Source organism: Ambystoma mexicanum, chromosome 8, assembly GCF_040938575.1.
Source record: "Ambystoma mexicanum isolate Mex_15411 chromosome 8, UKY_AmexF1_1, whole genome shotgun sequence".
Classification (NCBI taxonomy): Eukaryota; Metazoa; Chordata; class Amphibia; order Caudata; family Ambystomatidae; genus Ambystoma; species Ambystoma mexicanum.
Genome location: NC_090929.1, coordinates 272,509,277 through 272,533,438, shown reverse-complemented (window position 1 = coordinate 272,533,438; position 24,162 = coordinate 272,509,277). Strand labels below are relative to the sequence as shown.

The 24,162-nt window shown below is 45.5% G+C and overlaps 1 protein-coding gene across 1 annotated transcript in view; it reads left to right on the top strand.

The window, feature by feature from the left end:
• PAPPA (pappalysin 1) overlaps positions 1–24,162 on the top strand; it is a 2,238,202-nt gene that overhangs the window by 922,456 nt on the left and 1,291,584 nt on the right. The window contains exon 4 of the mRNA XM_069609668.1: positions 3,674–3,967. Within this exon, the coding sequence (XP_069465769.1) occupies positions 3,674–3,967 (294 nt within the window). The remainder of the gene's footprint in view (positions 1–3,673; positions 3,968–24,162) is intronic.

Here is a 24,162-nt window from a genome sequence, read left to right as displayed (position 1 = left end):
AAGAAGGAGATCAGGTGAGTCAGAGAGACGAGGTACATATTTAAGAGCCACATCGATAAGCTACAACCCTGGAGGACACTGCAGGTAGAGAGTGGGGTGGTGGAAGAGAAACGGGCCAGTTCCAGCTGGGAATGGCGGTTAGTGAGAGAAACAAGTCAGCCAGTCCAGTGCCGGTCTGTGATGCCGAAGGTATCATATAGCCGTTTAATGAGGATAGAATTGTTGACGATGTCAAAGACGGAGCAAAGATCAAGGAGCACTATCCTCAATTGTACTACAATCATAAATACCACATACATTTAATTTATATAATCCCATCATATTACAAATATGGTATACTCCCCCTACAGTACCTATCATTACTATACACATATTACTATAGTGCGTCTTGGCAGAGGTCGAGATTCTTGGGGACATGGCCATGCCCCCAAGAATCTCGCCACTGGCCACAACCACCACAATATAATTAAACCATAACCAGACTCACCCAGAACCCCCTGCCATCCAAATGATGTCTGCGGATACTAACATTGATGCAATACCGATGTCTGTTGTTATCAGAACCGTAACAAAAATAATTTCTTAATGAAGGAAGAGTGACTTCAAAAAGAAAATCTTTCTTTTTTAAGTCATACCGCTTCTCCCACCCCATGACATGGAGGCCTCCACCCTGGAGACTTCCAGCCCCACCAAACAACCCTGTTGTCCACTGCACCTACCCTGCATCCTAGTTCAGTGTCCACTATACCCTCATAATGTGACCAATGACCAGTGCTCCTGACTTGCAGCCATGACCAGTCTCCACAGTCCATGTGGCATGGGCTTCAGCCATGCTGCATGCCCCAATAAGTAAATCAGAGTAGGTATTCGTCCTTGCCAAGGCCCGGGCCCAATGTCCATGCACCAAAGTTCTATCACTATTGTTTGTACTTACATTTTGACATTTTGGAAACATAAAGCACAAAACAGATTTGCAAAAGCATGCTTTCAGGTCCTTGCTGATGCTCCTCGAGCAGGTTTGTTGTAATCTAGTCCAGTACTTCAGGCTGTAGCCAAAAGCAAAATATTATTATAATAGTGCTTCGGCCATGGCTCATCCCCCAATAAGCAAATCAGAGAACACATTTATCCAATCTCAGGGCCGGGCCCATTGGCCACACACCAATGTTTTATATCACAATTCTTTGTAAAACACAGGACAGATTTGCAAAACCATGCTTTGAGGATCTTGCTGATGCTCCTTGCAAATGTTAGCTGCAATCCTGTCCAGCACTTTGGGCTGTAGCCACAAACAGAATTGTTTTTCCCATTCAAAACTGTCCCGATTTCGAAAAACTGTACCACATAGTCGGTCTCTGGTGGCCCTGGCCACTTTAACACCATTGCTGGTCCCTCGTGGTCATGGCTAGTAGCCAATTGTCCAGGTCATGGCTCATGGACACAGGCTATACCTCAGTCACCAAAGGTATATCACAATGTTTTGTACCTACATTATGACACTTATCAAAAAATAAAACAGGGATACATTTGCAAAACCATGCTTTCGGGTCCTTGCCAATGCTCCTTGCACAAGTTTGCTGCAAATCTGTCCATGTTTTATTTTTTTAAACGTATGAAAATGTACATACAAAAAATACTTATGTAACTTATCCCCCACTTGACAAAATCCATGCAGACTTTACACGAACATTCAAAGTTGGGTCTATAATCTTTTTGCAAACTTTTGTGCAAATTCGTCAAATGCAGAAATATGCATGGATGCCCCCGAACATCAGAGATGTTTTGCAGACTTCATAGACTAAAAACGCTTGATTTTTTGGTTTTTATGGCCATATCCCATTCCATCCTCATTAAACCCCTCAAATCACCATACATAGTTTGATTTGTTTGACAAGTGCAATGCTGTGTTTTTATGTTTTACTGCAATGTCCGCGGACTACAGGTGCCTTTTGCGAATCCAACATGGCATTCATTGCAAAAGTTGTGATGCACTTCACATTTTTAACTGACCAATCAGTGGGCACGTTTGATGTCCGCGAACATCATGCTGCTCTCTGATTGGTCCAGAGGCGTCCGCAGAATCTGAATCAGGAAATGTCCACGGACCGGTCCAAGATATCACTAATTCATTTTGGGATACTTTTTGGCCACTTTAAAAAAAATAAGTGGACGGATTTACACCAAATTTACAAAAGCACACTTTCGGGACCAAGCCGCCGCTCCTGGTACAAATTTGGTGAAAATCCATCCAGCGGTTTGGGCTGCAGGCTTGAGCAAATAGTTTTTTTCCATTGCGTCTATGAGAATTTCCACACATTTTGGGACCATCCTATCACTCCCCCATCCCCTGCACGAAACCGCACCAAGCTTCGCAAAATCATTCTGAGGGGGCCATATACTTTCTTTGCAAGGTTTGGTGAGGATTCGGCCGGGGGGGGGGCTAAATTATAAGGCACCCAAAAAGTATTCTTTCTATGAGTTGAGCAACTTAACCATAACTACAGGGTCACTACCGCAGGCCCTGTTTTTTATATATATATATATTCCACACTCTGCCAGTCTGCACCTCCACTGTTTATATATGTCTCCTCTCCCCGAAGCAAAGCTCCTTCCGATCCACATGTTCCCATTCATATAGCCTCCATCTCTGCCCAACATTGTCATTCATTTTCTTCTTTCTCTCTGATCTGCACTCTCTCCTATACACAAATCACATCTCTTCCATGATCCCTTTATCTCACCCACAGATATTAAGTTACCTCACTGATAATCACAGATCCTCACTATTGTCTCTCTCACAGTGAAACATCCTTGAACCTGGCACCTCCTGTGTCGCACATTAGGTGTGATGGTCCTCCCTCGGAACATGCACCTACTCTTCCCCAGTCAAGAATTGCCTATTGACTTCAGTTCAGCATTAGCCCTGGAAATCCACATTTTCTGTTAAAACATTCACTTTGGCAGAAATACCTTCAAAATAACCTCCATTAGACATTTGCAAATTTGAGTCCACTTTTCCATCTATCAACTCCTTTCAGTCCAAAGCTACTCACCATAGGCCTGGCGGGTCTGGTAAAAAGGCTGGTAATTCTGGCTCTGACATTTTTACCAGACTGGTAAACTTCAAGTTTGTCGGTGGGGGCCACGGATCTCCCTCGAAAGCCACACCTGCCAGGAGTTCAGAACCCTACCGGCTAACAAATGCCTGAATCACCGGCACCGTTAAGAATGGTGCCAGTGGTTCAGTAAATCCCATCCCATGGAGACCTATGGAGTCCAATGGTACTCCACCGGAGTGGGAATTTACCGGCACTCTGCCGCCTGTAATATCCCAGTAATATCGAGATATCTGGGCAGCGGAGACGGTAAGTGCAGTTTGCCAGTATCCCGCCAGTAATACCGGGGGATAACGGCAAACGTATAATCAGGGTTGCAGTCACAACTCTTTTGTTGTTCCTATGCTCACATCATGGCTCTTTCTCCTTACTGCAACACCCACATGTTTTCTTTCATTAAGAGGTGATTCCTTGATGCAACCACTCTGCAAGCACCATCTCAGTTCTTCCTCTTCTCATTGGAGAACAACTTCTACCTGTTTCATCTTAAGCACTTTATGTCTCTCACATATTTTCTAATAATCATTAGTGACTCACATTTTCTCTTTTGTTTTCAGGTGGTATTGTTCTCAACCCATCTTTCTACGGCATCCCAGGCCACACGCATACCATGATTCATGAGATTGGGCACAGCCTGGGGCTTTACCATGTCTTTCGAGGTATCTCGGAGATATTGTCCTGCAGTGACCCATGCATGGAGACAGAGCCTTCTTTTGAAACTGGAGACCTGTGTGGCGACACCAATCCGGCTCCCAAGCATAAAAGGTGTGGGGACCCAAGCCCCGGAAATGATACATGTGGCTACCAGCACTTTGTGAACACCCCTTTCAACAATTACATGAGTTATGCAGGTATTCATCTTTCATTCATGTTTTGGTTATTATGGCATATGCCTTTTTATTCTGTTCCCTGAAGCTAGTTCACATGAATGGTCCAGTTCTTGTACATATATTTTTTAAAGTATATTCTCCTATGACGATTACTGCTTGTTCATTCACCTTGGTTACCACTTATTGGGTATGAGTCTTGCGCATGGAAGCATACGATTGCCATTGACCATGTTCAATGGCCCCTGTATTTTAGCATGGTCTTATACCTGGGAATTACTATGTAAATGTTGAAACATTCATTTTCTGCCCAAAGTCTTCACATCCCATTGTTGTGTACTCTTCTAAAATGAGAAAGTAATTGCCATCACTAGCAAATATGCAGTTGATTGAATTTCTCTGTGTAAATAAACATAGGCTACAAAGGAATTTCTATTTTCAGCGGACCTAAACATTTGTCTAGGGTTATTGCTCCAGGAATAAAGGGAAATTATTTAGAGTTATTTAAATAGATGTATACATTTGTGGGGAAACCATATAGGTGAACTGGGTGACCCTGGGGTACAGTGAAAGCCACTAGTTGCATGATGCGGCCCTTTAAGATGGTATATGGAGGACCCCCAGAGCTTCCCCAGTCTCTCCTCAGGGCCCCAAAATCCATGCACAGCCAACTCCCTAACAAGAGGTTCTCAGTAGATCCACCCATAAGGTATGTCTCATGAGGAAGGAGGGACAGTGCCCAGTCCTACTTTGATATTAGGAAAATTATATGAGGGTAAAGAAATCCAGTAAACCAATATTACAACACAAGTGGGAGATTCATAGGGAGCTTCAGGCACGTTTTGCAGCTCAGCACGTGGAGTGGAACAAGCACATCTGGGGTCCTCAAGCCTAGCCTGGATTATGGCATGGAGCCCTGTGCGAAATATGTGGCAACAAGACAAACACAGACCAAGTGAATGGGGAGGAGGAGAAAATGCCACCAAGGAGACCCCTGGAACACGGGATGGGCTTGCCTCTGTAACAGTCGGTAGTAGTCACTAGGGCAAGTGGGTATCAAGTGGAAGGTCTAAACCTGGGCTACAAAGTCCCAGGGGGATTTACATTGTTTCCGATCCTTACCCAAAGCTTGTGCTGGGGCACTTAAAATCACCCTGAAAGTTTGAATGAATTGAAGCTCTCTTTCCTGGGTGTGGACACTTTGGAATTGTGTTGATTAGAGTAGGCACTAGACTTTGGAGGTGAGGTTACTTGTTAATTAAGCTTAGGAAACTGAGCTCCTTCAACTGACATTGAGTTACTCCTCCATTGTGGCACTGTACCTATGGATCACCCTTTGTTGTTTTATTCCCCACCTCCAATAAGCTTTCCTCCAACCCCTCCTCAAAGAAAACGAGTAATAGTATTGTACTAGTCTTGTGTGTCATGTGTTCATTGGGATCTGCCTTGTGACATCTAACATGAACAAGAAGATGTATATTCTATTTAGAAAAGTGTAAATTAATGTGCTTAGACACTAGAGCCCCATTGGTGTACTATAGGACTGAGTATAATATGTCAAATGATGGCTACTAGAAATGTAAACCAAGTACTTCTAAGTCCTGTCCCTTTCGGAAGTACTTTTTTATGGAAAATTCCATTCTATGTGAATGTAACTGGAGCAATCAATGTGAAGCAGCTCTACTAATAGAATGAAAATGCAAACTGCACCTCCCTCCAACAAGGAGCAACTCAGGCCTCACCTGATACAACTATTTGGGCAATACTCTCTACAACCATATTCTCTATAAACTTAAACATTCCCTCAATCCCAAATCAACAATTGCTTCTCACATAAAGGCTCATGGATGGATGACAAATTGACTAAAACAAAAGCCAATGAAAATCGATTTTAAGATATTCCGTTCCAAAACATCTAACCACACAAACATTCCTTGCTCAGACGAAATGGGAACCTGCCGACAGTAAAACTCAAAAACCTCAGATTCCTCAAGGAAAGCTGCCTCACCCTTGAATCAAACAAGATCTATATCTCATGTGATACTTTACCTAACATTCCCACGCAGAGCCATGCCAGGCATTACCCTACTACCCCCAAGACTGCATTATGCTGAGAACCTTTAACTAGGTCTACCAGACCACCTGCCTAATTGTTTCCAGAGAGAGATCAAATCTTAGCAGCAAGACTTCCCTTAAGACAGGAAAGATGAGGAAACATCAGTCCAGCTCTCAGAACAAGCAAATGGCTCCAATAGCCTGGTTTTAGCCCACCCTGCCATCTGCAAAAGGAGCCCAGAATGAATTACAAAGAAGGTCATCTGCTACATGCCTATGCTCCACCACAACAAAAGCATATACCTATGTACTCTGGGCTGAACACTGCCTACATGCACCGTCCGCCCCTGTCATATTTAGTTGGAATGTTACAGCCGAGGAGGGCACGATGTCATCCGAGAAAGGTGGAGACCAAACCTTCGCCCTGCCGTGGTCAGCCTAATTAACTGACAAAAGGCTCCATGGATCCACCCTGCTCTTTGGTTAGGCCCTGCAGCTGGTGGCATCGATTATCAAACCAACAGGGGGTACTTCAAACAGGCCCACATGGTGTGAGCTCAGAGCTCTTGCCGGTGAGAGAAGAGTTCAGCCATTGTAGTTCTGGGACACACCTTGCTCCTGTTTTCACCCCTTTACTTTTCCTGTTGCAACCTCACACAAACAGGAGATTGTTGGTAGGGACCCAAGGATTGGTTCATTAAGGTTGACTTAACCTACACCAATCACTGTGGCCCACTTGACTTTGAGAATGGGCTGAGCCTCTCTTTTGGCAGATCATCTGAAGACTTCATAGGAAGTAAGAAAAAATAACTCCACCTTGGACCCTGGCTGAAGGCACAGTCTGCCTTACATCTTCCGCAGGTGAAAAAAGGCCAGGAAATCCAAAGAGGGAAGCAGGATCCCTCCTTTAAACTTCTCACAGGGAACAGAGGGAAACACAGAACTCAGAGGACCCTTCAGCTGCTCCAGAACCGGTACCCAGCCGGCACACAGCCTGCCCTGCTAGGCTCTGCAGCAAGCCTCCTGAATAGGGAGTGCCAAAAGGTCTCTGAAACTACAACCAAGGACATGGCTGCTGCCTGCAATGCACTCCACAGCTGTGGGCTGTTCGTCTTAAAGGACGGAACAAACCCATCTGAAAAAGCTGGGAGAAGTGCATCAATGACCATCTACCGCCGTTCATCTTAAAGGACATTTTTGAGCCATTTGAGTTCCTCAATGGTGTACGCTGTGGGGCTCACTTTGCCATCATCAGGGAGGCCCTTGGTCATCTGGCGGCACCAGAGTCCCTTCTGCCGCCTCTGGCTAATGTGCTCTGCGCCCTGCTACCCCTTACATCTGGAGATTACTGTGTGCCCTTGGAGGATGCTGGCACACACATGTCGGCTCCTAGAACACAGCAGACAGAAGCGGGTTCCTCCTCTCCCCAACAGTGAAGCTTACACACTCCCGGGCTACATCTGAGGCCTCTGCTATCACCCTGGGCCCCAACACAGCACCCATCTGCCCCCTGTGCTCTGGGACCACTGTGTGGTCCCTCTCCAGGGAGTCTCTTTGCAACCTGCTTGTGCTGGCATCCCTCATTTTGTGCCGTAGCCGGCCTGGCTCTCTGACCTGCCGGTTTGCGCCCGTGGTCCTCGGCTACGGACTTCCTATTTGGAGACACAGTTAAGGTAGACCCTCCCGGCTGTGGTAGTTGCATAAAGGTGGTGTGAGGAGTGCTTTGAAGACACCTGAAGCGCCCTGATCTCACCTTGAGCGACACACTGCAAAGCTTGCTGGCATCATAAAGAACGTGTGTGCACACAAGTGATTCCTCCTGCTATACACCAGGCAACTTTGACAATCTGTGGAGCGGCCCAAGATGGTGAACCCCAAAAAACTATCTAAGCTGGACCAATTTGCCAAAATGGACGCACCACTTCCTCAACTCAGTGTAGTGGCCCTTTCTATTCAAAGTCCTGAGAGGATCCGGTCTGGGCCTCCACTACCTCCAGTGGGTGCGACTGCTCTATGAGGGTCCTGAGTCTGCGATATACACGAATAAAATCTCATCAGACTATATCACCCCACCCAGGGGCACGAGACAGGGCTGCCCCCTGTTGCCTATCCTCTTTTCCCTCACCATTGAGCCTCTTGCAGGGAATACCACATTCACTGCGGGGTTAGGATCCACTCTCACGTCTCCATTATATCTCTATATGCGGACGACATGTTGTTGTACATAAAACACCCTAGGGAAAAAAATACCTGCAATAGTTAGTGTCATTCAACAATTCAGAGATATCTCTGGCCTAAAGATCAACTGATCCAAATCGGAGGTATTACCCCTGAGCCCCGCGGTATATCCAGGCGATATAGGCACAGAATTTAAATGGTACCCACAGGGCATCCGGTACCTAGGTATACATGTGACCACATCTCCATCAGTCCAGTTTGAGCATAACTACATGACTGTTTTAACGAAACTCGAACACAGAGTAGATTCATGGATCCACCTGCCCATGTCTCAAGCTGCATGGATGGATCTGGCTAAAATGGTTGTCCTGCCGAAGTTCCTATACATCTCCAATAATGCCCTGGCTTGGCCTCCCCCTAGTGTCTGGGCCAGGGTATGTAAACTAATGATACGCCTAATTTGGGTGGGGAAACAGGCTTGGATTTTATACGACATACTAACGGCCCCGTACGAGACGGGAGGGTTTTCATACCCAGACCTGCACTTCTGCACCCAATCTGCACCACTTCTGCACCAATCTGCAGATCTGCACCCAATCTGGCAGCACAACTCCAGTACTCGTACTGGTGGTGGAACCCCTCCGTCGACCTTCCCCTCGTTTCCCTGGCGAAAGCGATCATGGCCCCGGAAGATCTGAGGGACTGCTTTGGCGGGGACTGCTAATCGGCTTGAAATACAGCCAATAGAGGTAACATGCAGAGCCTGGTAAAAGCTAGTGGCCATTCTGGGCGACATTACTCTATACTCCCCGCTCTTTGCCATATACAGGTTCCGGGTGTCCCACTAACACACAAAAAGATCTTCTCTGCACACTTTGTGGCTCTTGGGGTCCAGTTGCTGGGGACTTTGTGGTTGATGGTTGCCTGATCACTTGAGAGACCCTGAAAACTAGAGGGGAATGGAACTTGTTGACTTTGTTTCTGTTCTTCCACCTTCGGGAGGTCCTCAAGAACCTTTGGCCTAACTACTCACTCACCCCCATGATCCCATCGGTACTACAGCACGTTACAGCATCCCCCAGTCCCAAGGCAATGGTATCCTCACTATATGAAGATATGAGATGGCAGAGACCCCTGGCTGGTAATAGAGCTAGAATCAGGTGGGAACTGGCGCTGGGAAGGGTACTGCTCGATGCCCACTGGAAAGGGATTTGCCAAAAATCAAAATCTGTGTCTCTGAATAGTATTACTCTCCGGCAAGGATACACAGTTTTAACCCTGATAGACCCTCTGTATGTCACAGATGAGCACAAGAGGAAGCAGACTTTCTACACGTGGCCTGGTCCTGCACCCGTCTACGTCCCTTTTGGACTGCGGTCGAAGCAGCTACAGCCGCCATGCTGGCGGGCTCTTGGCAATTCCTAACGGAATTCTGGATTCTGGCGGCTATGGACTCGGGCACTAAGGCTGAGAGGCGTTGGCGGGCATGGCATCAGTCGGGGCAATGTACATCGTGGCCAGGACATAGGGTAAGGCCTCAGCTCCTAAATTCCGTGAATGGTTATCCTTTATGAATATGTACGAACATAGAGAGACAGAATATGCGTCAACCCTCCCAGCTGGCAGCAGGCTGCTTGACTATTGGCCCCCATTCTGGAATTATATGGTCAGAGATGACATGGGTCAGTTTGTACAGCCTTGAGAATTCAGTAAAGTAGAAACTGTCTTTGATGCTGGCTACGACAAACTTTATGAATGTACTGCTGATCCTCATGTTAATTGTTGGTTATGCACTAATGTGCAAATCCATATTGCCTATTTGCTGTGATACTCTGTTGCTTCATTCTGCCATGTTAGGAGGATTCGGGGGGAGGGGGGGTTCGCTCCATGTTTATATGTTTTGTTTACTGAAACCTGAAAAAAAGAAGTTTAAAAAAAAATGGTGCCATTTGCCCATACAGGATGGAGGAAAGGGGACGGGACATAGAAGTAATTACAAGTTACTCACTGTAGTGACTAACATACTCCTAGTCCATAGACCCCTTTCCTCCATACGTCCCACCATCCTTCCCCCTAAAATAATAAATATTAGCGTCCATAGGCAGTTCAATATAGCTGATGCGTCATAGGGGACTAAGGTGTGGTGCCGGTGGGTGGGAAAGACCATTTTTTCAGGTGAAATAGGTTCCGTTCCCATCCCTGGCGAGGGACGCCTATACAGAATTGAGAAAAGGCGACTATGGACTAGGAGTATGTTAGTCACTACAGTGACTAACTTGTAATTTCTCTGCTCCTCCTACGCCTGCGGCTGACTCACACTCTGACACGGCCCTCTCTAACCTGCATCTTTCTATCTCCAACACTTTGGATGTCCTTGCCCCTGTCATGAGAATCCGTCTGAAGCCTACCTCCAAGTGCAACTCTTGGTATGACTCTGACCTCGCCACCCTGAAACGCATGTGTAGGGTGGCTGAGAGGAAGTGGAGGGCATCAGGCGCATCCATTGACAAACTGGCCTGCTGCCCGCTCCAAAGGCAATACAGACTCTGTCCTGTCCACGGAGAGAGCTCACATGCAAGCTTGCGTCTCTGCGGCCTCTAACAACACGGCCAAACTCTTTAAAATCTGCAAGGAGTTAGCCAATCCTTCTGCAGTCTCCACCTCTTCTGTTCCCCCCAAGGCCCTCTGTACGGCTCTGGCTTCTCACTTCACCACTAAAACTCAGAACACCCTGTCCTCTCTCTTCTCTTCCTCTCTCTCTACCTCTCTCGGCCCCCCTCTGGCCGCCTCTCCCTCTCCTCCTCCCTTCTCCTCCTTCTCTCTGACTACACCTGATGAGGTTTCTAGACGAGTCCGAGCTATGAAAGTGCCGTCCAAACAGGTGCTACCCTGCTCCTCCAGAACCATCAAGGACCACATTGACACCCTCACTCCAGCAGTGGCCGATTTCTATAATCACTCTTTTACCACTGGAACTTTCACTTCCTTCCTCAAGCACTCCCTTGTGCACCTTCTTCTTAAAAAGCTTTCTGCCGATCCTACCGATACGGCAAACTATTGACCGATCTCTGTCACTCCTTTCCTGGGCAAACTCCTGGAAAGGCTGGTCATCTCCCAGCTTACTCTCCACCCTGAATCTGTTGATTGCTTCCATGACCATCAGTCTGTCTTCAGAGCAGCCAGAGGCACGTAAACTGCTCTTCTGATCACCTGTGTAGATCTGCTCACTAATCTCGATTCAAGCCTTCCTTCAGTCATCATCCTCCTTGACCTTGCCTCTGCTTTTGACAGGGCCAATCACGCCACCCGGATCAATCGACTCTGTGAGAACCTGGGCATCATGTAAATGTTTTCTAGGAATCTAGTTTCACTCCTGCCTCTCCTCCCACACCCCTTCCTTCCCCTCCCCCTTCTTTTCCCTTACCCTGGGCCAAGAGGCCAGCAGAGTGGCAGAGGATGCACTATATAAGAGCGCATTACATTACCTAAACGTTGTAGCTTTATGGAGGAAGGAGGGTGAGAAAGTGAAGTGTGAGTACGAGGTGATTGAAGCGGTCGATCACATTCTGGTTAGATATTATGTGGCCTGTGAAACACAGTAAAACGCTAATGGGAGGGAAAGCATCTGCCTATGTTTCACAACACTGATGCAAGTATTGGGAGAGGAGTGGAGAGCGGGGGTGGGAAGTTGGATCAGTAACCACAGTGCAGTCAGTAACTGAACGCCAAGCACAACACACAAGGAAAATTGAAGGATATCCACAACATGCTTAAGAATACTGTAGAGCTGCTCATAGCCGATAAATGAAAGGAGGCAATACAGCATAGCAACAGAGAGCCTGGCACAGACTTCAACACAAAGGGCCTCATTACGAGTTTGGCGCCACTGATACAGCTGATATTTTAGAATCCCACATGCAGTAATACAGCCTTTCCCTGTGATGTCCTATGGGACTCTAAAATGTGGAATAAATAAGGGGTCTGCACAATTCTGTCTCATAGAGACCCTCCCGTTCCTGTATATTTATTACATGCAGTAACAGTAAAAGTATCAATGTGAAATACTTTTCATATGACATGCTCGATTCTCCTAGAGTTATTGGAGTTATCACAAGATCTTCATCATGCAATGTATAACAAGCGCCATTTCATCTTGCATCTTCCTCTTCATGGACCCCAGCAGTGGCCGCCACCTCAGAGGACAGTTTTTTTTAGTAGGTTCCAACGATTTACGCACCCTGAACCTATGGTTGGATGCTTTAAAACCCTTATAAGAGAGATGGTTCTTCAACCAGTACCTGTCCAGCCTTCTCTTCCAGTTAACGCTCCAGTCTCACCACCCACCAGTACCACAGGTCCGGGTACTTCTGTCCCGGTCTTGTCTCCCTTTGCTCCTGTGACTAGTGCTTCAGCACCCATAGGGCCACTGGCTCCGAGTCCCCCTGTGAGTTCTGCGCCTACAGATGTGACTCCTTTGCCTAAACAAGATGCCACTGGAGGGGATACAAATGACCACGATGAGGATGAGGAGGACAAATCCCCCATCATGGCTAAGGCTTTTCATAGTGCGTGTGCGGTGTCCAGGATTTCATATGTTTGCTTGTGATCGAAGAGATTTCTGTGGAACCGGTTGTTCTCTCAGGGGTACTCTCTTTCAATAAGGAAGACAAATCAGGGATTCTAATGCAAACTGATATATTGGCAGAAGTCAAAAAGCTGTGGAAATTCCCTCACTACACATCTGCCACGAACGTAAAGATTTATGCCATTTACCATCAACTACAATCTGATGCTTCAAATCCTCAGCTCCAATCTTCCCAACTGTCTAAGAAGGACAAGATTCTTGAGACTTATGGAAAGAAAGTATACTCCAACAACATGCTTCATCTGCGTCAAGCTAATGCTGATGCTATGTAAACGGCCACTAATCATGGCTTATAGCTGGAGATTGCTGACTTTCAGCAATATTAACCACCGGAAATGGTAGCAGCCTTCAAATCTGGCTTGGCAAAAGCAAGACTCATCGCTCAAGACCTCAGAGTCTTCTGTGCATCACATAGATACCGCTTCTAGGGCATGTTTGTGTGGGTTGACATGCAAAGAACAGCCTTGTCAAGAGCCACAAGGTTTAATAAAGATGTGCAAGACAAAATCTTAGATCTCCCATTTGATGGTTAAGATGTTTTCCATTCATCCACATATGAGGAATTAAACAAGAAAAAAGCTCATACGCTCATTGCCAAATTTCTTATGGTTCTTTCTAAGCCGCCCCAGAGATCATTTCCATCTGCAAGGAATTCGCGATCGGATTTCAAATGCAAATGTTTTGGAGGGTTTTGAGGCTACCATGAGAGAAAGGACAGGCAGCCCGATATATCACCAAGCACACATACATGCCGCCCCTAATAAATATATTCATAGTCCAGGTATCCTGTCTAACGGCTCCAAGGACTGATGGGTTTTGCCCAGGGCCTGTGTCCGTGGGACTAGCCACGCCCACACTGCCACGCCTACCGTGCAAAACAAAATTTAATTCAAGGGAAACTGGACCCTTTTATAATGCTGTGTAAAAAAGAGCTCCAGTCCCATGCCCACAGAGTAGACCCCCATACACATGGATGAAAGGGGACTATGGACTAGAAGTACAAAAGTCACTACTGTGAGTGACATTTTCCTATTGACTTTTGACTATTCCTACAATACATATGTTGTTCTTATTTTGTGATTAAAACCTTTACTGCAAGACTCTAGAGATTTGACAGCTTATCCTGACCAATTAGGTCTAGATTCTGCAGTCAGAAACAATAATTGCTATGCTCCAGAATGGTATTTTTCAGCATAGAGCCATCTGTTTCCAGACTATGCAAGAAGTGTCTTTGATTTATAAAAGATGGTGGTCCTTTGCCAATTTTAACTGTTGTCTTCTTTTTTGTCATTTCCATCAATTCTGATATTTCCAATCTTTCTTCATCTTGAGATGTTAATTGATATTTGTAAACAGTGAATATCTCTGCCAATGTGCGGGATCACAGAACATTTTTAATAATAGAAAAGAAAGTTCTCTTTACATGTAAAAAAATGTGGGCAAAAGGAAGATGATAGATATAGCTCCTCAGGAGAGGGGCCATCTAATATTAAACATCCTAGAAACCTGGGACCTGCAGCGGCTAAATGGTACATTGGAGAAAACTGCCACTCCAAGTATCATGTGGCAAAGAGGGCCCATCGGCAGTCCTAGATTATATTTTTTTTCAGAATCTTTGATGCACTTGAGTTAACATTTTATGGTGATAAAAGATGAGGCAGGTGAATATCAAGATAGATCTGGCTGTCATCCGAATTAAATGGGTGCCGTCCATGGTTAGGCTTTTTTAAATATATTTTTAAACATGTTTATTTAATTAGTTTAAACATATATCATGTGGTGGTCTCAAACAAAAACATTTGTCCACGTACATTAATATCCAACCGCAACTATAGAAAGTGACATGGATGAACTATCCCCATGTGGGAAAAAGGACTCAACTACTACAACTTCTCCCCCTCTCCCGTCTTTCCACCATATTTTATGGGGTGGATCCAACAGAGTTCAGATCACTATAGGAGTAATGCATCTGCAACCATCCCCACCCAACCCCCAAACCCTTGTGTGCCTGAAACTAAGTATCGTCAAAATGCCCCCTCCAACCCTACTATGAGTGAAGAGCATCCCTCCCCCATTTGACCCCCATAACCGGAATACAATACAGTCTATAGCGGCCTTGGTCCAATGGGGCCTCGAGCATGTCGCAAAATGTGTTCCAGACACTGTACTGAAAACACTGTCCTCCGTAGGACTCAACAACAAGGCCATATCTCTTTTATCTCTAATCCATCTTTGCATTAACCTATGGAAGTTCCCCATCTTTGGTCCATTGTGCGCCTTCCATGCCATGGTTATCACACACTTTGCAAGTAAGAGACCTAACGCCAACACTCTGGAGAGTGCCTGACTGTGTCTACCTTTCCTAAGAGATCCCATAACCCCAACAGGCACTGCTTCACCATCGTCTGAACCTTCACCTTTAGCAACCCGAGCATTTCTTCTAGAACCTCTTCTCAAAATCCCACCACCCGATCACACCCCCACCACATGTGTAGATATGTCCCTAGCTCCCTCATACACTGCCAACAATTTGGATCTACTCACAGGGCCATTTTAGCCACCATCACCAGAGTGACATAAGCACACCTCTTGTATTGGATCCACTGAAATCGAACATTCCTAGACACTTGTTTCAAATGTGAGAGGACCCTGCTCCATTCCCCATAAGAGAACTGTTTCCCTAGCTCCCCTTCCCACTTGAGCCTCAGTGCCCCAGCTTCCAGATCCTGTTCAGTCCAATCTGCTGCATAGAGTTCAGACACATTCATACTGGCACCCGACAGTGTTGCATTCATCCTGTGAGTCCGGTGCCTCACCGGAAATGCCTCCCATGCTGCCCTAACCCCTGCTATTAAGGTAGCAAACAATAAAAAGTTAAGACCAAGGCGGCATCCTTTAACACCAGAATTGCCAACGCCAAATCAGCAACGAGAGAAATCTTCTCCATCTTTAGGGAGCTTGAATCTCCTGCTCCCCCCATCCACCATTCTAAAAGACGCAGCATGGTGCAACAAGATTCAAACAGCCCTCCTGGACAAACTTGAAACATTGCATACTAAAATCCTAAACCACCAAAAAGCTCTCTCGGACCTCCTTCCCAAACCTTGCGGCACGGCGCCTCCAACTATTCCTGAGAACCCCACTCCTGTGTTTAACTTCAGCTCCATCAAAGCCTCCAACTGTAAAGGTGACGCCTGCCTGCTCAGGTCATCAAAGACTGCGCTTCTGTCCTCACCCCAGTCATTACCTCCTTCACCAACTCCTCCTTCCAGACAGGCCGCGTCCCTACGTCACTCAAAGAAGCATGGGTGCGCCGGCTCCTGAAAAAACCATCACTCGACCCTCTAGTCCCTGCGAACTATAGGCCTATTACGCCTGTGCCGTTCCTACTAAAAATTCTGGACAAAGCAGCTTATCTGCAAGTCCAAGAATTCATCGAGAACAACCACCTCCTCGGTCTACGCCAATCCGGCTTCCGTCCGAGACATGGCACGGCAACTGCCTTGCTTGATCTAAAAAACCAAATGGAGGATCTCAGAGACGTCGGCAAACCCGCGCTCCTCCTCCTATTGGACCTCTCCGCTGCCTTTCGATCTGGTGGATCATCAGACCCTATGTCACCACCTCTCCACTGCAGCTAATTTCTCGCCAAGCGCCTGTACCTGGATAACCTCCTTTCTACAGGACAGAGTCATGAAGGTTTTCTCTGACTCCTCATGTGCCGACCCTAGTCACATCAAATGCGGCGTACCACAGGGATCCTGTATTGCCCTCACGCTATACAACCTCTTCACTAGGCCACTCTTCCTAATTCTGGAAGCCCTAGGCATCTCTTACACCAACTACGCAGATGATACTCAGGTATTAATCCCCCTCTCAGGTGACTACCAGTCTGACCTTAACACCCTCAATACCATCTTTTCTACCATCCAATCCTGGATGGCAGATAACTGGCTCTGTCTCAATAGTGAGAAGACAGAACTTCTACTAATTGGATCTTCAGGCACCCTAGGAAAACTGGCCGAGCAATACTCATCCTTCATTATCGACAACATCCCCATTGCAGTCTCCAAAGTCATTAAGACCCTGGGAGTGTACATTGAACCTGACCTATCCATGAACAGGCAGGTCAATGCTGTCGCTTCTGCATCAGCATACCACTCCAAACTGCTTAACGCAGCTAGACCCTTCCTCTCCCAAGAAAACTGTCTCACTATTGTCAGGGCGATTATCGGCTCCAGGATCGACTACTGCAATGCACTCTTTGTAGGGACCTCCCGCAAAAACCTGGCTAAGCTCCAATTAGCTCAAAACAACGCTTTGAGAGCCGCCACAGGCACCTCAAGACACGACCACATCTCAGGAATCAGGAGGAAGGTTCACTGGCTCCCCGTCAAGGAGAGGATTGTGTTCAAAACACTGGCCCTGACGCACAAATGCCTCCATGGGCTGGCGCCACCCTACCTAGCGCACAGAATCATCCCCCACACCACTTCTAGACTATCAAGAACGACCTACACCAACAGAATAATTGCACCCATCACACACAAAGTGCGCGCTGGCGGCTCAAGCTTCCCCAACATGGCTGCCACCCACTGGAACGCTCTCCCACCAGAATTGCATCAGATTGACTCTCACGCTGCCTTCAGGAAAGCCATCAAGACTAGGCTCTTTGTCTAAACAGATGTCTGAATAGCCATAAGCGGATGCACTCACTCACTGTATGCCTCCCTGTAATGCCGAATGTAACTGTTCACTATGTATTTTATCATTCTGCACCAAGTATTTGTGTGGGGCCGCATTCTTGTAACCCTGAATCATGCCTTCTTACATGTCCTTCATAGCGCCTCAATGCCCGAGGGCTGCAGTGCGCTCTATAAATATAAAAATAAATAAATAAATAAATAAGACGAGTAGAAGGATGAGCACTTCCAACTCTGCAAAAGTGATGGCTCTATCTTCCTTATAAATGTCTGCCACCAACCATTCCTCGTGACCCAATCACCCAACACCCCCCCCCCTCTCGACCCTCCGCTTGACTACATACCCCAACCTACCACGGGTCAGGAGCATCTCTGGCATGAACGGCATCTTCGGCCCCAGAGGTTTAGTTGCCTTCCACCAGGTCCTAATAATAGAGCTCACCGGAGTCAGAAGCTGCCCAAGCTTCTTAACCCGTCCACCAAGAAACCCAGTTATCCAGTCAGTAACACGGTCCCTATGTGGGTTAACAAACCAGTCCACCATGTGCTGTAACACAGAGGCCCAATAATAAGACTTAAAATCATGCACTCCCATACCCCATCTTCCTGCGAGTAACTGCAGTGTAGCCAGTACTATTCTTAGCGACACAGTTCCAAAGTACCGAAGACAGCGTCCTGTGAAGAACTTTAAAGCAGGAATTGGGCAAAGGCATGGGCATCACATGAAACACATAGAGCAGCCGTGGTAGCATAATCATGTTCACCAGCGCCACCCACCCCATCAATGAGATAGGAAACCTTCCCCAGAATTCTGTGAGCTTGCCAAAAGCGGCCACTGCCCGCTCCACGTTCCTCTATGGCAGAGGTCTTCAAACTGTGGGGCACCCCCCGCCCCCCAGGGGGCCGCGGCCGCATCCCAGGGGGGGCGCCAGAGCCCAGCATGAAATGTAAAAAAAAAACTACAAATATTTTTCTTTTTTTTTAGATTGGAGGAAATGGGAAGGGGCAGCTCACATGGTCAGACTGGACCATAAAACGGTCTTAGGCACCAATGAAAAAATGGCCAGCAGTTGCAAATGGATATTCAGTCCTTTAGTCACAGACTGTTTGAATAGTACCCAAGGGGGTTGTTTTTTGTTCAAATGTAAACAAATTGTGATATTTAAAGAATATTTATTCAGCAATAATGGTCAAAACTTCTAGCTGCATAGTGAAGTAACTCCTCAAACTGGCCCACATTGGCCATAAAAGTGGCCCATTTTGACTGGCCTACACTAGCATTTTGCATTTTTGGTACGGTCATCGCCCTATTGCCCTATAGGCCAGTCAAAGCCTGCCGGCTCATCCATAATGGGTGAGGGGGCGTCCACCCACTGGCCACCTCACCCATTATGGAGGAGCCGAGGAGCCAGCCCAGTGAAACACTGAGCACTCCCTCAGCTGCTTTTGCCAGCTGAGGGAATGCTCCTGGGCTGGCTGAACTGTCAAAGGGAAACACTGTTTGCCTTTGACAGTTCATTTCCCCAGCTGTACATGATCACTGAGCCATGCAACGCTGGGGGTGTTTTGCTTCGCCACCCTTGCATAGCTCATTGGAATTGCTGGCTGGGGCACTGCATGTATGTATGTGCGAGGGGGTGTTTCCTGCGCCTCCTCGCACGTACGGGCAGTGCAACCTGGAGCGGTGAATTTTAGCAACCACTCGCAGGCCCCTGCAGAAGGTACGTTTATGGCGATTTATTTTTTATTTAAATGTGTATGGATGTGTGTATGCTTGTGTTATGGGACTGTGGTGGGAGCAGGATGGGCGGAGGCACTGGGATAGTGGTGGGAGTAGGGTGGGGAGAGCCCAGGGTCTTTACTGGGAGTAGGGTGCGGTGACGGCACGCAAATGTTCATAGCGATTTATACATACTGTCCATCTGGCACTTTTGGGGGGGAAGGGGCCGGCCTGCCCAAACTTTGCTCAGGGGGGGCCCAGGACAAAAAAGTTTGAAGACCACTGCTCTATGGTTATGCTTTTTAATGCAAGCATAAAGCATTTGCATGAAGCAACTTTCAGAGCTTCAAAAATGCAATCTTATAACTCCGGAGACCCTTTCTAATTTTCGTTATGAAAATACTCAAGTTGGGGTGGGTGGGGTTATCGCAAAACATTTAACAAACGACAGAACATGCTTCATGTTTTTGATAAACAGTTGCAGGCTAACAAAAGGTAGTTGAGACTATCACTGTGTTTAATTCTTCAGGGCAGTTATATTGACTATATGGGTATGAAAAAGAGCGTTCTTCAGCAATAAAAAACGGGTTACAAATGCATAGAGGCATATTATACCCGAGGGGCAATGAGGTGATGTTAAGACTAGGAGGAAGTCCAAAGATTTCTGCGGATCGATAAATCACAACTGTCAAGTTCAGTCTTCATTAGAATTAACCGCTGTAGCCGAGGACACCTGGGTATCTAATTTTTTCCAACATTTATAATGTAATTGGAACACTCTCAGTCAATACTCAGGCTCCAGAATTAAACGGAATATATAGGGATGAGTGGATGTTAGATTTAATTAGAGGCACAATAATGGGACTTATTTTAAAATTAGATGCATCCAGAGTGGCTACCCTGAATGGCTGTACGAATTTGACCATACAATCTGCACCCTCTCTGTGAGACTATTCTGGAAGGTCTCAAATATCATACCATTATTCAAAAAGGGAAATAGAAGTCTTTCGAGGAACTTTAGGCCTATCACCCTTTTTGGACATTTTGGATAAAATATTTGCCTCATTAATTTTGGAAAACTTAGAGACCTGGGCTTCCTTCTTTGAACTTCCTTGAATGGCCTGCTTTTAAAGTATTATGTCAAGACAACTGGAGAAGGAAAAGCTGCCTTTATTGCTCTAGCGGTCACTTTCAATAAAGTGAACAGGTTGAGGTTGTGGTAGAAACAGAGGACTTGGGGTCTTCCGTTGTCTATCTTAGGACCTATGTCAACCTTCATACGGGCACATTGCTCTTTGTTCAGTTGAATACGGAAGGCTCACTATATTCTAAAGTTTCTACCACTAACGGCTTATGGCAAGGGTGTGTTTTAGCTATTTTTTTGTTCAAACTATATATATGTTTCCGATATAAGTAACACTTTAGATACCATAAGAGCGTTTCCTCCCAACATAGGTGAAACTCAGATTCGTTGGCTAGTATATGCTGATGGCCTCATTATATTTGATTTCACCCCAATTGGATTGACTCGATCATTAGCAGCTGTAACGCAGATGGTTTTAAGTTTTAATTTATTTATTGTGTTTAGTTCAGAAACAGAACTTTTCACAAAGAATACATAAAAATGATATAAGATACATAAAATAGAATAGCATGAAGTACATAAACAGCAATTTTCACCACAGCCTCTAACCAGTGAACCTGACAGCATGGCTCCTGAGCTCCTTCAGTGTGGACAGTTCAATCTCCCTAATAACTGCATAGAAGTCTTAAGAGAAGCCAGATGTTTTTTTTTAATGCACGCAATGTATGGATTTTAGTGGAAGAGATTCTTCTTGCTCTGTTGGAGCAGAGGAGAAGTTCTGACAACATATCAAGAGAATATGATACTGCCATACACCTCTTTCTGACAACATGTGGGTTACAGTTCTCCGCCATAAAAGTTCATCTTTCTGCCACAGCTGCCTACAGGAAAAATACTTTGCGGGAATCCTTCTTCAAGGTTCCTGCGATTAAGGATTTTTTGGCAGGGCTGAGGAAAATATACCCCCTCCCAGAAAAAGAAATCCTCTCCTTCTTGGGAGCTAAATATTGTTTTACCTATGCTCATGGTGCTACCCTTTGAGGCCATGCACATTGCTGAACTCCAGCACCGCATCTTTCCTGGAAAATTTTGTTGCTTTTCTTATTGTTATTACTTGTGCATGCAAGGTTGTTGAGATTCCGGCTTTATGCACGCACAAATCTTACACAGTTTTTAGAATGCACCCTTCTTGCCTTCCAAATGTTATATCATATTTTTATTTAAATTAAATTATTAACCTGCCTGTCTTTTTCACCATTCCTTTCACTTCAGCAGAACGATCCTTACACACTCTAGATGTGAACAGATATTTTCAGTACTATTTAGATATGGCAATCGAAACAAGTATTGATTAGTTATTATTCGATTAACACAGGTCTCGCAGCGAAGTGTTTGTTTTCTCGTGTATGTCACCCTCACGTCATATAGCTCTTATGCTTTTACACAAGTGCATGCATTTTAACACATCCTTATTTGTTTTTTTTAATGTTACAAAGGTGTGGATTTTCATCATTGTATGTTGATGTTATTGAATTGTACTGCATTTATCCTTTGAAGCATGTTCGCTCCACCCTTCTGAAAATAAAGCGTGGGCTTTGCACAGCTACCCAATAAGCATGGAGCTTGGTTACTTTTAGAAGGTGAATCCAAGTCTGACTATAGACCGAGTTCCTGGATAGTCCTTCTAAGCAGACTGGGCGATCTATGACGCCCAAACATGGAAACAAATTGGCTCACATTCATAAATCACACAATTTGTGTTTTATTTTACATACGTCACACTGGTAAAGTAGTTTATGATGTGATATTTTGAGGGCATTCGTGGCAAATTGTGTATTTTAAAGCACATAAGGCCAATAGATTTGGTCAAAAACGACCAACTGCACAATCCGCTAAATCATCAATCTCGCACATATTGGTCCACAAGCTGCATCCTTCAGGCACTGCCCAAGTGCACAGTCCGAGCATACCTTTTGGTCATCACCGCCTTGAAGGAGTGTAGAAATATCATACACATCTGTGTTTTGTCAATATCGCCAGTGAATTAAGTGTCACAAGAATAATCTCTTGTTTCTTGGCAATGAAAAAAAGTTGTGTAGCAGTGGGAGGCTCCATGCTGCTGCTGCACAACAGACACTTTATCCCAGTTGGTGTAATGTTTTTTGGTTTATAGTCATAATGTCGAAAAAAAAATGTCGACAGACAAAAATTTCGAAAAAAAAATGTCGAAAATAATAATGTCGACATCCTATACTTATAATGTAAAAAGTCATTTTTTCGAAAAAAAAATGTCGACATTTTTTTTTTTGACATTATGACTATAAACCCTTAAAACTATCAACACCTCACCCAACACCCCCCTGCCACCCCCCCCCCACATCCCCCAACCACCCTTTCACCCCTCATACTCAACACATACCAATTATTTATTTATTTATTTATTCAATAAATAAATAACCTAAAAAAGGATCATTTACTATGGGGGGGGGTCCCCCCCCAACCCCCCCTCACCCAACACCCCCCTGCCACCCCCCCACACCCCCCCAACCACCCTTTCACCCCTCATACTCAACACATAACAATTATATATTTATTTATTTAGTCAATAATTAAATAAATAAAAATAGTATTTACTATGGGGGGGTCCCCCCCCAACCCCCCTCACCCAACACCCCCCTGCCACCCCCCCCACACACCCCCAACCACCCCTCATACTCAACACATCATATATATATATTTATTTATTTATTCATACAATAAATTAAATTTCGAAAAAATATAGAAAAATGTCGACATTTTTGTTTGTCGACATTATTGTTTTTCAACATTAATTTGTCGACATTTTGACTGTCGACATTATTGATGTCGACATTATGACTGCACACCATGTTTTTTACTCAGCGGTATTATATAGATTAGAATGAGAGCCGCAGCACCTAATTATCCAGCACTACCAAAAGTACCCGTTCTCCGAACGGGTTCTGTAGACAAACATGATAACACTCTCATCATGTGTTGAAAATTAATGATGCTGTAGGTCACTGTTCCGATCTGCTTATTGCTTGATGTGCTTTACACCCTGAAGTAAACTGCACTAAGAATGGGTGCGTGTGGCTTGCTGACATACCCCGCAGCAGACGTTGGAGCGAGGCGAGAGTTGGTGTGCTGCTGCATAATGGGACCTTCTGTGCTCTCTCCCCACCTGTCGCCTCACCCTGGCGTGGTGTAGTTCGTTGTGGTGCGTTGCGGTTCAAATATCTCGGAAACCATACATCTTAGGGTCTTGAAAAATGGTTTTCGATGTCCGATAGGCACAAATGGCATGTAGCCAGTAATGTCTGCAGGGTCCTAACAGATGCAGATTGGTGAAACGGTGTGGAATTGTATAAGGAACAACTTTTCACAAGCCACAAACCCACAAAAAAATGTTGACTTTTATTAATATAGATTTATTTAAGAAACAGTGCTGTTGCTCTTTCGGGTTCTTGATCATGCAGTTTGCTGAGTTATAGCCTCACAAACATACTACATCTACATCAACTATAGACGTTGCCGAGAGAACAGGGACCCCCCTTCCTATTTATGATAGGGTCGGCACTCCCTGTTTTCACTGTTTGGACTGGACAGGCCTGTGCAATGCCCAAGGCCCATTTTATTCATATTGCACTGCAGCAATTCAAATGCATTGATAATTCAAAGGAAGACATGTTACGAACTAAATGGCCGCTTTTAGAGTGATTTAATAATAGTACTTTGGGCATTTCCATTCATTTATTTTTTTCTGTCCAAGAAGTAGAGCAGGTAGCCTATTTCTCATACCTCGCTATTGGCTGT